Raw genomic sequence first — 14,635 nt, 5'->3', positions numbered from 1 at the left:
TTGTGTTTTGAGTGTTAGGAAATTAGGGCATGTATAACCCAGTGTTTTGTGGGGAGAGAGGTATTAGGTGGCCTTTGGTCTAGGATGAATGCCAAGAGTCTGGATGAGCACCTAGTGAGGTTGCAGATCCAGACAGTCCTCCTGACTGTAGGGGGCAAAAGGAGATCTGCCAGGCTCCAAGTCCCATTCAGGCTCCAAGTTCCATTCAAGGCCCGAGCTGGTGACTATAGGCAAGGAGCAAACCTTTTCTGTGAAATCAGTAGCTCCCCCATGCTCCGTAGGATTCCCTCTAGCTCTGTCATTCTCATTCCATGGTTTCTTATCCACCTGCTCTGGCACACAAGGATTAAGGCAATTCTGTAACAGGACATCAGTGAGGTATACTTGTTTGATAGGCAATAGTATAGTAAAGGAAATACAGAATAAAAGGAACACGTGCAGGTTTGCATAAACAGGAAAACCTTTAATTTGATAATCACGTATTCAACAAACATTCATTTATGGAGCATCTCTTCTGAAGAAGGTATACATAATTCTCCATTTTTCTTTCTAAAAATTTGTTTTCAACAAACCAAACGGGAAGTTTCTAAGTTTGTCTGCTTGGATGTATAGCAGTTAACATTCAGTTCCACTAACGATGACCCTCACTGCGTTCCCCAAAGGACAGATGGGACTCCACTAGCTAATAACCTTCCAGGTGGTGCTGACACAGCACATGTTTGAATATTCCTCTCTGTGGGAAATAGAGACATAACTTCTTTGCTACTGTAACTTCCTTCATTGCCTTGGTTCTTCAAGGATTTCAAGTGAACTCAACTCTTAGAGACTTTATGCCAACAGGTAAACTCACACAACTTCAATGCAATGCTCTTATTCTGTAGCTCTGGTTCTTGTGTCTGTAATGGCTGCCCACCGTGCAGAACGCTGGCCTCCCATGTGCTCCGGCCCAGAGAGCTGTCCTCCGGGGAGAGGAATGCCTCAGCTCCAACCATCACATCTTTAAAAAGGCCACCTGGAGAAGGAAGAAAAACCCACGATGCTCTACTTCTGTAACAAGATGAAATAGCTAAATGCACATTAAATCAGAATCAGGCAAATCTGGTCAATAAAGAGGCATGCTGATCTAAAAAAGAAAAATGACTCTTAGGGCAGACATTGACATTTTACAGCAGGAGCCAATTACTCCTTTTTTAATGAACCATGTCGTAATTAATATGATTCACATACACGTTAGAGAAAAAAATGAAAGTTTGTATTGATGCTCAAGTTGTACTGGCGTGAAGTAATCCAGTCCTCTTTCCCACTGGTTCCAATGGCTGTTTGGGACCTTCCTGGAGCAGAATTTTGAGTTGCGAAGATTTCCAGGCAAGTCGAGTTCCGCACAGCTGGCCTCTACTCAGGTCACACCAATGCTTTCAATCCCGTGCAATTATATTTATTGTGCTTGTCAGTAGCAATTGATTTTAAAACTTAGTGTTTAAAAAAATTCAGACAGCTCCACCTACCCACTGAATGAGGCCCAGATCAAATGCATCTATTTTCCCAATAGTTTTAACCAACAGAGAAACAAACAATAAAGTTAATCATAAAAGTTTAGAAAGTTTCAGTTCAGAGGCAATAATAAGTTGGGATGTGTGCCAGTATCAGGAAGAGAGCAGACTGCAGATTAGTGACAAAGATGGAGAAGTGTGGGAGGATTGGCAAGCTCATGTGTGGCCTTGTTGGGGGGGAAAGAGTGAGCAACAGAAATAAAAACATTCTGCTCCTGGACAGTTGGTTCTTAAGTCCCCAAATGCAGTCAAAGGAGGCATGGATTTAATGATCCCTGTTAAGGGGAAAGGAAAAAGGAAGAGTCATGCAGGGCAGAAAGCATCTGTTTTATGTTGAGTAATTCAGAAGGATGTTACTCTTCATACAGTGCTAGTAAGAAAGGCACCTGCTGAGTTTCCATATCAACTTCCTGCTGGGTTTTCTATATCAGGTTCTGCAATGAGAACACCAAAGTTGAAGGAACAGGCAAGGAAGAAAGGTTAAGATTCCTAAACAAAATGTAAACGCAGACAACTGATGCAAACTTCAAGGGCTTACTATGATTAAATGAGATCATAGTTATGAAAATGTGTGTGTTTCACTCCCATGAAGCTCACTGATATTAGGGGCCCATGTATCTACCAGATAAGAAGGGGCTGTTCAAGAGACAACAGTGGGGTCCCTTAGGGGATGGTCACAGAATTACAGAGGAAGGTGTCCAGTCTGACTTCTGGTTCTCTGTGGATGGTATTTCCATCAAGTAACCCTGGCCCTGTAAGAAAAGTTTATGGGGACCTGCCAAAGAAGATAATGCCACTGTTAAGATTCAGAAACAGGCAAACCATGGATGAAATCCAGTTATCTCCTTTTTAATTCCAAAAATTGCTATGTCATGAAGTATTGCTCCCAGAATAATGGTAATACTGATAAATGTCATCATAAAGTGGTTAATAACTTCAGTTCTGGAATCACACAGACCAGTGGTTCTCAACTTGGGGTGATTTTGCCCATCAGGGGACATTTGGCAGTGTCTTTGGACATTTTTGGTTATCATAAATTGGCGGAATGTTGTTGGCATCTAGGGGGTAGAGGCCAGGGGTGTTGCTAAACATGTTATAATGCACAGCCCCCCACAAGAAAGAACTATCTGCCCTAAAATGTAGAGAATACTGATGTTGAAAAATACCGAATTATGGACACAGGATCTTAAAACTATTTGCCATATATTCGCCAATTTGCCAGCCATGTGGCCTTCAACAAACTTGTCAGCAGCCTCTCTTAGCCCTTCCTCATCTGCAAAATGGAAATTATAACAGAAACTACTCGAAACTTGTAAAACACTTCATAGCATATTTGGACTGCTTTCACCCTTGGCACAACCTGTGATTTACATAAAGCAAATGAAGAAACAGAAGCTCAGAAAAATTCAGTGACTTGCTTGGGATACAGAGCTATTAAGTGGCAATAATGGACTGAGGAAGACATTTTGATTCTTAATCAATGCTTTTCCCACTCTAAGTTTTCATATGACTGAGGTAAACTCCAGAGATTTGGGGACTTTGATTCTTATTGCTTCAAATATCAAAGATTTATTTTCTTTTGCATGCCAGTGAATATGAACTCAGGATGGAACAGCTGTGTAAGAGACTGAGCTGATTAAATAATGCAAAATGGTGCTGCTGCTGCCCCCTACCCCTAAAAGAAAAACTTTAAATTTGACCTCATGTTTTTTTTTTCCATCTCTGGTTTTCATAGTTCTGCCTGCCAAGTACATAATGTATTTTGCAGGACTTAATAACAAGAAACTGCAATCATCCTTGGGAACAGGTACTATACAATGCATTTTAGCTTCTTTTTATTTAAAACACTGTGAGTTAATATATTTCAAATGCTGATTTTGTGTTCTCTAGCTTTTATCTATGACAGCAAAAATTGCTTTCCCTAACTGCCATTTATTTTGAGAATAATTTTGTTTCATTACACTGAGAAAACTCCCTGTATTTCATCTTTTTAGCTTTATTCTTGAAAGTGAAGGTACAGCTTCAGGCTCCGTTGTTACATTTCTGGAACATATAGTTACAAAAGTATACATTATGATTAAAAACAAGGGGAAGAGGGACTTTTTCCTGTTGATTCTAAGGTTTGAGTCTCAGAATTCTGTGTACTTGGATTTGGACAGTTGGGAATAGGAAGAGGGAGAGGAAGTTAAGATGCCTAAAAATAATGTCTCTGCTTTGAGTCATCACCTAAAAACAATCTTCTTAAACCACAACAAACAGGGCTATGCTGATGTGATAGCTGACCAGATGTTAAGTTTAAAATCCTCCAATTATGTATGTTAAATACCTTTTAATGTTCTTTTATCTTGGTTAACAAATTTATATTATTAAATTCAATTCCTCAATGTAGATTTGAAATTTCAATCAGTAAAGACATATGTTGTCAAGGCAGGCTGTACAAGATAATATAAGCATTAAAAGAAAAGGCTATCTAAGTGCTTTGGGGTGTGCTAAACAAGACAGATAAAACTGGAAAATGTGAACTTCATAATAATTGTAAGCTCTAGAAAAGACACTTTAGAATATGCACAGCCATGCACGTGTGTTTCTTTTAAAGGGTACTGTAGACTTAAAAAATTAAATATACAAAACCTGCCTTAAATATGTATTTTTGTGTAGGTATGGCTCATGTTCAGAGTTACGTTCTGAAGCAGAATGCTTTAATGGCATGAAAAAGAGAGTTTATACTTCATGTTATAAAACTTCCTAAAATCAAATCTTATTTACAAAATAAAAAATATAAATGTAAATTTAAAAATAATATCAGAAAATGACTCAAGCATTTGTCAAATATATTTAACATCTCAAATAACATTAAGCAATTTTTAGAAACTCCCTAAAATACAGCATGGGTCAGGCCCACGTTGATGATACCTGGTCTCCACTTTTCTAAGTTGGAGAAATAGTGTAAGGCATTCCTTTCTGTGGGATGGCGGGCTGGCTTCATTCATTCAATTCATTTAATCATTAAGTACTGTCTATGTGCCAGTGATTGTCCCAGTCACAGAGCACACTGAGAAGGCATTCTCTCACGGTGCTAACATGCCAGTGGGGGAGACAGCCCAGGAACGAGATGATTCTAATAAGGTGGGATAAGTTTAAGATGGATGCCTAGCGCCTGCTGGGAGAAAAAAACTATTCTTGGTTTATGAAAGGAAGTACGATTTCTGAGGCAGTACCCTGAGAGAGGTCATTATTACTCTGATTATGAAAACTGTGTTGATGGGGAGGCAAAAACCTGGCATGGCACAGAGGAGCAAGCACTTTTTCCTATTTAAGGACGGCGGCTTGCTAAATGAATAACTAACAAACAGGAAGGATGGAACAAAAAAAAAAAAAAACAAAGAAACAACACAATAAGGAAGAAGAGCCTGTCCCTCTAAAATGACAATTATGTGTATACTTAACTGGGGACCGAAATTTTAGACTAAGGGAACATTAGTGAAGCCTTCCAACTCTACACTGTCAACAAAAAATCTCTAAGAGCTTTTAGGAAGTAGGAAAAAAGAAGTAAGATAGACGTCTGTGAATTAATTTAAGCCTTGATCTTGTATTTTCTTTAAGCCACAGATGCACTATGGTAACTTATAAATAAAAAGGCTGCTGATTTTCATCTACGTGGGAGCCAGGTAAGTGAAGCATGGCTGTTTTCCAGTGCACATCTAGGTGGAAAGCCAGCAGTATGTCAAGTCAGAAAAGAGACATGTGTAGGGGGAGAAAGGAAGACTGATGCCCCTTGATCTCAAGACAGGGCTGAAAATGTGCTCAGATTCAAAAGTTACTGGATCTTGATCCTATTCACCAAATCAAGGAAGTTCCAGACATGAAATTCTCATCACTTCTTCCAGAATATGGGGATGGTGGAGAATACTGCTGACATTGGATGGTGCTCTTATAACACTGTAGTGAACAAGGAGTTCTGACGCAATCACTGAAGCTTCTAGTTATATAAAGCAAACCAAGTAACTGTGCTAATGATAGCAAATTCAGGGGCCAACATTTATATAATAGTAGTCTTTTTTTTTTTTTAAAGATTTTATTTACTTATTTATTCATTCATTCATGAAAGACACAGAGAGAAAGAGAGAGAGGCAGAGACACAGGCAGAGGGAGAAGCAGGCTTCCTGTGGGGAGCCCGATGTGGGACTCGATCTCGGGTCTCCAGGATTATGCCCTGGGCCAAAGGCAGGCCCTAAACCCTGAGCCACCCCAGGATCCCCCATGGTAGTAGTCTTTAGGTGTCACATAAAAATATATGACCTCATGTACAAGATGTATTTGTTAAAATAAATAACTCGGCGGGGGTGCGGGGTGGGGTTCAATGCATGATATAAAACACTGTCACCATTGCCTATGAGTCAAAAGTATTTTTAGTTACTCGTTCCTATGGAATATCCATGGATGATAAGTCAGCAGAAGGGAACCAACAGTAGAAATGCAGCCCTGGATGTGGTGTTGTGAGAACCCCATTGTGCTGTCCCATCAGGGATAGGCCTCTGACCAAACAAGTTTATTCAGAACCAGAGTTACCAGAGCTCAGAAACAAAGGAGTGTTTTCCTCCAGTTATTCATTAATTCAAATATTTACAGCAAACTCACTTGAATAAGTAATCTTTTTAGGAAGCCATGCTCATTGTTACCTATCTTTCTTAACTCTGACATGCACTAGTATGGAAGAAGACAATACACTTGGCCTATCAGTACAATTAGAAGTGCCAGATGGGGAAATGAACCTACTTGAGAAACAAAATACTCTTCTATGGCAGATGACTGTCTGTTTAAATCTTATTTCAGTCTGTTTAGATATTTTTAAATTTCTGTTTTACTTGAAAATATTAATTCTCCTAAAAGAGATGCAACCATGTGAGAAACCTGCCAGATTTAAAATACTTTCTGACCCTATTGTCAAGGATGGAGGAGAGACTAGTTTGTGAGGCTGTGGACACTTTTCCACGTATCCACTGGTTAACAGTGGAAAGGTGTCATTAACACATTTAAGTAGGTAGTAATGCAATGCTGTAATGCGTGGTCTTGGGGCCAGACCTTTTCGTGTGTTAGTGCAGAATTCTGACACGTAGGAAGAAGGCACAAGGTGATTTACCACACTTTTAAGGGAAAGGGCTAAGGAGGGTCATAGCTGCCTTTGTAAATGGTCCTGGGTAACTTATCTCATGCCTGAACAGCTTATTTCTGTTGGTTGGTATTCATTAAGGTCTTTAACTGCAATTATTAAAACTTAGAGACATTGAAAAATTAAAATAAAATAAAACTCAGAGAAATCAAGGGTTGTGTTGCTCAATTTTTCTTGTTTTAATAACTGATTAACAAATATATGAATTACAGACAAAATTAGAAAATACAGAAAGTTTTTTTGTAATACCATTACTCACTGATAGCTATTAACATTTTAGATTGCTCTAGAGTTCCATTCTCTGTGTCTAACTGGACATTTCTATATATGCTGTCTTATAATATATAGCTTCTTTTTAGCCTAATAATGGATTGTAGTGACCTTCCCATGACAATGATTATTCTATGGTATTTTTTAATGGCTGCACTAAGTTCTGCTACATATCTGTATCACGTAGGGAAAAAAAAAAAGATAAATGGAAAACTAATTTCACCAGAAAACAAATTCAAGGGTTTTCTTTGGCAAGAATAGGAATGGATGGGGGTGGTGGTTAAGGGATGGTATCGACTGTTAGGCTCAGAAGGTATTTTAGTATAATCTAGTCCAGTGGTTCGCAAGGTGCTATCTCACTAGGCGTCTCCATTTTTAATTCTAGAAGATGATAAGATTGTCCAACAAGGGAGAAATATCCAGTCCTATATCCTGATATTGATAAAGGAGAGTGGGCCCAACATCTATAAAAGGAGAGCTGAATCCTTTTTGTTAGTTATCTAGAGACTGAAGGGGCCAAATATCTCAGACTGACCTACTCTGTAAAGTTATTCTGTTAAGAGTTAAGTGAATGATTTTGGGGGGAGGGGTGGTTTGGGAGAGACAGCTTCTGATATGCCCTAATGTGGTTCTTTTCTAAACCTAATTTCCCCATATGGATTTCTACCAAAATTATTTGGTTAGTTCAGTTAAAGAAAACTGTCCTAAATTTTGATTCAAAATAAGGCTACCAGGACAGCATCAAAAGCTGGCAAAGAAACAAAATCTCCCATACATGGCTGGGTGAATATAAAATTGTACAGGCATTCTAGAAAGTAGTTTAGCACTTTCTTTGAAAACTAAACACGTAATTATTAATATGGTCCAGCAATTGCAATCTTGGACCTTTAGATTAGAGAAATGAAAACTTTTTGTTCACACAAAAAACCCTATACACAAATGTTTATGGCAGTTTTATTTTAAGAGCCAAAAACTGGAAATCAGCCCAGAGATATGGTTAAACAAACTGGTACATCCATATTGTGGAATACTATTCAGCAATAACAAGTAGCAAATTAAGGATATATGCAACTTGGAAGAATCTCCAGGGAATTATAATGACTTAAAAAAAGCCAGCCTCAAAAGGTTATATACAAGGGAACTCCATTTATATAATTTTTTTTCTTTTCACCTATTTAACTTATTCTTCCATCACCCCCACCCTGTAACCATTAGTTTGTTCTCTACAATTAAGAGTCTATTTCTTGATTCATCTTTATTTTTTCCCTTTGCTTGTTTCATAAATTCCACAGTGAGTGAAATCATACAGTATTTGTCTTTCTCTGACTTATTTCACTTAGCATTGTATCTTCAGCTCCATTCATGTTGTTGCAAATGGCATGATTTCATTCTTTGCTATGGCTGAATAATATTTCATTGTATATAGATACCACTTCATTATCCATTCATCAATTGATGGACACTTGGGCTTCTTCCTTATCTTGGCTATTGTAAATAACACTGCTATAAACGTAGGGCTGCATGTATCCCTTTGAGTTAGTGTTCTTGTATTCTTTGGGTAAATATCCACTAGTGTGATTGCTGGATCATAAGGTACTTCTAATTTTTAACTTTTTGAGGAACCTCCATACTGTTTTCCACAGTGGCTGCACCTGTTTGCATTCCCAGCAACAGTGCAAGAGGGGTCCCCCTTCTCCACATCTTCACTAAGACCTATTGTTTCTTGTGTTAATTTTAGCCATTCTGACAGGTTTGAGGTGGTGTCTCATTGTTTTGGTTTTTCAGTTTTGATGTGCATTTCCCTGATGACATGTGACAATGAGCATCTTTTCATATATCTGTCGGTCATGTGTATGTCTTCTTTGGAAAGATATCTGTTCACATCTTCTGCCCATTTTTAAATTGGATTATTTATTTTTTGGGTGCTGAACTTTAGAAATTCTTTATATATTTTGGATATTAATCCTTTATCTGGTATGTCATTTGCAAAAATCTTCCCCCATTCCTTAGGCTGCCTTTTAGTTTTATTTCCTTCTTTGTGCAGAAGCTTTTAATTTTGATGTAGTCCCAACAGTTTATTTTTGCTTTTGTTTCCCCTGCCTTAAGAAACATATTTGGAAAGAAATTGCTTTGGCTGATGTCAAAGAAGCTACTGCCTATGTTCTCTTCTAGGATTTCTATGGTTTTAGGTCACACATTTAGGCCTTCTTTTTTTTTTTTTTAAGATTTTTTAAATTTATTTATGAGAGACACAGAGAGAGAGGCAGAGACACAGGCAGAGGGAGAAGCAGGTTCCATGCAGTGAGCCCGATGTGGGACTCAATCCCAGGACTCTGGGATCACTCCCTGAGCTGAAGGAAGACACTCAACCACTGAGTCACCCAGGTGTCCCCACATTTAGGTCTTTAATCCATTTTGAATTTATTTTTGTATAAGAAAGTGGTCCAGTTTCATTTTTTTGTATGTTGCTGTCCAGTTTTTCCCAGTATCATTTGTTGAAGAGACTTTTTTCCCACTGTATATTCTTTCCTGCTCTGTTGAAGATTAATTGACCATATACTTGTTGGTTTATTTTCTGGATTTTCTAATCTATTCCATTGTATATAACATTTTGAAATGAAAAGATTTATAAATAGAGGACAGGGTAATAGTTGCTAGTGGTGGTGGAGAGGGGAGAGATAGTGACAATATAATAGGGCAATAGGATGGATCCTGGTTGAAATGCTGATGGACCTGCTCAGTGTCTTGACTGTGGTGGTAGAAACACAAACATACACAGGACAGGGGATAGAATGCACTCACATATGGAACCACATACATGAGTACACACACACACGAAGGGATAAAACCAGGGAAATCTGAGTAAGATGGGAGGGACTGTACCATGTCAATACTTTGGTTGTGACACTGTACTATACTTCTGCACAGTGTTTGCATTGGGGGACACTGGCCAAAGTGTACAAGCAATATTCTACATTATTTCTTATAACTGCAAGTAAATCTACAACTATTTCAATAAAAATTTCAACAAAAAAATGCTACAATTCTTGGCAAATGATGTTGTCTAGCTTTCTTCAATCCAGTTACCTCTACATGTAGCTTTCAAATGCATATTAAAAATCTTGCCCACATTAATGTTCTGGTCAATATATTACTGAGATCCCATTTACCTCAGGGGAATGACCTGAGTAAGCCAGTAAGTTAATTTTGTAATGAGTTCTAAAGCAGATGGCTAGAGTGAGACAGAACACCATTACATTTAACGTGGTTGGGCTGACAGCCTGGCATTAAATGCTTAGATTACACACAATAGCATCTTAAATCTTAGGTTGTATATGAACTACTTATTCTAAATAGTCCACTAAGCACATTCTTTTTTGTTTTTTTTATTGCTTTGGAGTAAATTATGAAGAAAGATTCTTGCATGTTTTTAAACTCAAAATGTCATAGCAGATTTTCTAGGCACATAATAAACACTAAATATTTTTTCAGACTGATTACATTAGACTTAAATTCTAATTTTACTTTTAAAAGTAATATTACCTTAAACTTTATAAGAGATTTGGAGAAATGAGAAAAAGGAAAAAAAACATATGCTATAATAATCTAATATAATTATCACTTGGGCCTAGGGGCACCTACGTGAGTGTCCAATCTTGATTTTGGCTCAGGTCATTGAATCCCGCATTGGGCTCTGCACTTAGCAAGGAGTCTGCTTGAGGATTCTCTCTCCCTCTCTCTCTATCCTACCCCATCTGTCTCTCATTCTCTCAAGTAAATAAATAAATCTTAAAAAAAAATTATCACTTGGGTCTATTTTTATACAGTTTTAAGATGCATTTTTAAAATATCGATTATCATAATTGCATATTTTTGATATCATAAACATTTTTACATGTTGCTCAGTAAGTCTTTATTCTATTTTAATAGCTGCAAAATAATTCATCTGAATTTAATCCATTACAAACTTAAATTGTTCCCAGGTTTATTAAGATCATAAGCAATAATTAAATCATCATTTTTATCTTTATAGAATTTTCCCATTTTTTTAGGATATTCCCTTAGGATTGAGTCTCAGAAATGGGATTACTGGATTGAAAGGTAAAAATATTATTATAATTTGATGCATATTTTTTCCAATGAGCTGTACCAACTGGCAATGCCATCGTGATTAGGTTTTTGTTTTTTAATCAGCACTAATTTAATAAAAAAATGACATCTCAATCCTTTTTGAATTTATAATTGCTGTGAGTTTAAACATTCTCCCAAATGTTTGTTTAATAACTTGTTTTTCTTGTGAATTGGCTAACTGTGAATTCACATTTTTTTCTTTACCTACCAACAGGGGGTTTAGTTTCTTTTTTTTAATAGTTTGGAAAAGTTCTTTAGTAAATGTTAATATGTTTTTTATGCAGGGAAGAAATCAAGTGCCAAGCACAGTCTCATTTCACTAAATCCTTACAAAATCCACTTGAATTAAATATCTAATTTAGTTGTCCCAAGTTATAAAAGAGGAACCAAGATTCAGAGAAAGTAACTTTTGCTCACAAATATAAGCAAGGAACAAGAGTAGGTTGCAATCAGGTCTTTGTTTCTGAGCCTAGTATTCATTCCATCATAAAAACTCCCTTACCTAATTATGGTGAAAGATAATTGCTATAGTAACTTTAGTTGAAGAAAGAATCCATAATATCCCAATTTTAAGCCAGATTTAGTAGCAGTTAAAATGATGTAGACACTCTTTTTTTTAAGAAGAAAGTAGATTACTTCTTTTGGATTAGATATAAGAAGGAGAAAGAAGAACTAGAATGCAGATTAAAACCCTTCTTGTAAAAAGAATTCCTTGGTTGGAAGACAAAGCTTCTGGAAAATGAAGAGAGCCAACAGGACAGATGAGAAATTGGCACAAAATCTCAGAATAGAATTTTTGTCTGTAAGTTTAAAAAGCAAGATGAGTTAAACTGGCAGAGTTTAGGCAATTCAGTAAAAAAAGATTATGACTTGGAATCATTAAATAACAGTTAAGGACTGGCAAGAAAGGGATCAAATTGTAACCAGATGCCTATTTTCTTTGGCCATTTACTAGTAGGCATTACTTGGAAAATATAATATTTAAGAACAAATAAATCTTTAAAAAGGAAAACATGGTAATATATCCATTTTTACATAAACACCATTTATTTCTTAAGCCTGTTATTTGGAGTTGTGAGAAATAATCAGGGATCATAAAACTGTTAATTAATCTATTTATTTTAAAGGAGAGGTAGAGAAAGGTTTATGAGGATTTTGTAACTACAAAACACAACAAAAGTAAACTCTCATCCTAACAGAGCGGAACACACTGAAGAGGACAATGCTATGTGACGTTTTACTGTGCACAAGCTTTTGCCTTTTTTCACTCTAAGCCTCACGGAAAACAAAGAGGGGCTCTTTTCTATGAAATTGCTTGTGCAGCTTCTCCAGGTCAGGAATAGCTTAGGGTCTGGGACTAGAAAAGAGCAGCAGTAATCAAGGTGCAGAGCTGGAAGTTTTATACCCACCATTTAAGATCAGAAGAAGCTGGAAGAATCAGTGGGATACTAGGAAGGCTCACAAAGGAGAACTCTAATTGCTATGGAAAGAAGACTGGAAAGCTGGAGATAGAGTATAATAAATAGAGAAATGTAAAAACAGATTAACATGAGAAGGCAGCACTCTGCACAGCTAGAAGCTGCAGGACAGCAAAGATCTAGAGTCTGGACTAAGGGAAAGCTAAAACTAAACTCATCCTCTAACCCCCCACTCCCACCCCACCCTATGAGCCGAATGCCTACTGAGAGCCTCAGCTCACTCTGGTTCTGAACACTGATGGGTGTAGGGATAAGTGATAAAGAATGTAAATGGCATGGCAGGCCCTGAACAGATGAGTCTCTCAATGAATGAATAGAGATTATTATTATTATTACTATACCTAAATGGTTTATGTATTTTACATATTGCTACAGATGCATCTTCTTCTGTCTGCTGTTCATGAATGACTCTAGGTTTAATTATTTTTATTTTTTAAAGGCTTTATTCATTTATTAATGAGAGAGAAAGAGAGGCAGAGACATAGGCATGGAGAGAAGCAGGCTCCCTGTGATGAGCGTGATGTGGGACTCAATCCCAAGACTCCCAGATCATGACTTGAGCCAAAGGCAGATGTTCAACCACTGAGCCACCCAGGTGCCCCTCTTTAATTATTTTTAAAGAAAGAAATACAAATGGCTTATAAAATATCCAAGGCTTAAGATTTTTTTTTTTGTTACTCTAAGTAACAATAACATTTACCAGTGACAGTTACCAAAATTGCAGATATTGACAAAACCATTGCAAACCTATAGTATTTCCAAATAAAGAATGCAGATGGCCTGGTGTAAAATATCACCTGCTATGTGAAAAATAACTCCAAGCTCAGAGGCCACTGATAGGATTACGTAGAGGTTCTCTGGAGGTGTGTAATGGGTAGCACTCCTAGGGATGTAACCTCGGGATAGCCAGCATATCCTTGGTTATCAACATAATCTTCTTAAACATGCAGCTCTGAATCCAGGATAACTATGAGCCAGGAACTATAATCCAGGACTATACTATGAGTCTTTAATACATGAAATTATTTGGCTGAATTTACAATAATTACGTCCTTACCAAATATATCCAAATTATATAATAACTAACCAGAAAGAAGAGTCTGACTGATTATTCAAGATATTCTGTAAAACGGTGGGAATGAATAGGTAGATATAAGCACAACCTATAACCACTCAATCATTAGTGTATTACAATGTAAACTGCACTTTTCTGGCTACTGGGGCATCAAATACTTGGAAATGACCAAAATTCAACTATATTTTGTTGGGAAATACCAGCATCTTTCAAAATCAGCTAGCCATAAAATACTGGCCTTTAATTCATTATGAGACCGGATCTTGGCATCTCTCCACAAAAATGCAAGTTCTGTGAGTTGGCATCACTGATTAACTGAAGAATTTGCATAGTTCAATGCAAATCAAGGCTGGTACAATATATACCTGGAAGAAACAGCCTGGTTTAGGAGAAAGAACATACCTATTTTCCAGAAACAAATTTTGGTCAGGCTACAAAATTTTCATGCCTTAGTTTCTTCATCTGTAAGAAGGGGTCTCCCTCTCCCTCCATTGGTCAAGGATTGCACCAGACACTGCAATGTTTGTAACTGGCCCCAAACAGACCAACCTTTTCTCCACACTTGGGTCTGGCAAAGCTTATTTAGTCAAGAGCCTTCCTCCATGTGTCTAGAAGGGGTCTGAAATTCATGACTGGTAAGCTACAAAATTAAACACCAAGTAAGTACCTAGGGGTATTTAATGGTAAAATGAGAAATATTTTTTTTTCAGGATTAGAATTTTAAGAGAACATACAGAAATATAAGTTTTGATCTGATAAGAATAAAGACTATAACTTCTCCAAGTCAACCATGAGAAAAAATACATTATGTTTTGATGGAGAGTGAAGAAAAATTTGAAACTCCTATGTTTTGGGTGTCTTTAACACATTTCAATTGCTAAAAGGCTTGGAGCATAAACAAGTATTCCACTGAGTGTGCTGTGCTCTCAGAACTATTCCACTTGGTATAGGCTTTAAACAC

At 37.1% G+C, this 14,635-nt stretch overlaps 1 protein-coding gene across 7 annotated transcripts in view; it reads right to left on the bottom strand.

Annotated features, from left to right (window-relative positions):
* Positions 1-14,635, bottom strand: part of UBE3D (ubiquitin protein ligase E3D) — a 202,733-nt gene that overhangs the window by 54,779 nt on the left and 133,319 nt on the right. For 3 of the 7 annotated variants that reach the window (XR_013383127.1, XM_077903241.1, XM_077903244.1), the window contains one exon: positions 443-1,012. The exons of the other annotated variants lie outside the window; for them this stretch is intronic. Coding sequence is in view for 1 of the 3 variants with exons in the window: in XM_077903244.1 (XP_077759370.1) it covers positions 992-1,012 (21 nt within the window). In the remaining 2 variants the exon portion in view is untranslated. Of the gene's footprint in view, positions 1-442; positions 1,013-14,635 lie in introns of those variants that run through there. 7 annotated transcript variants of the gene reach the window in all.

Source organism: Canis aureus, chromosome 7, assembly GCF_053574225.1.
Source record: "Canis aureus isolate CA01 chromosome 7, VMU_Caureus_v.1.0, whole genome shotgun sequence".
Lineage (NCBI taxonomy): Eukaryota > Metazoa > Chordata > Mammalia > Carnivora > Canidae > Canis > Canis aureus.
The sequence above is the reverse complement of the archived record's forward strand: the minus strand, read 5'-3'. Positions and strand labels throughout refer to the sequence as shown.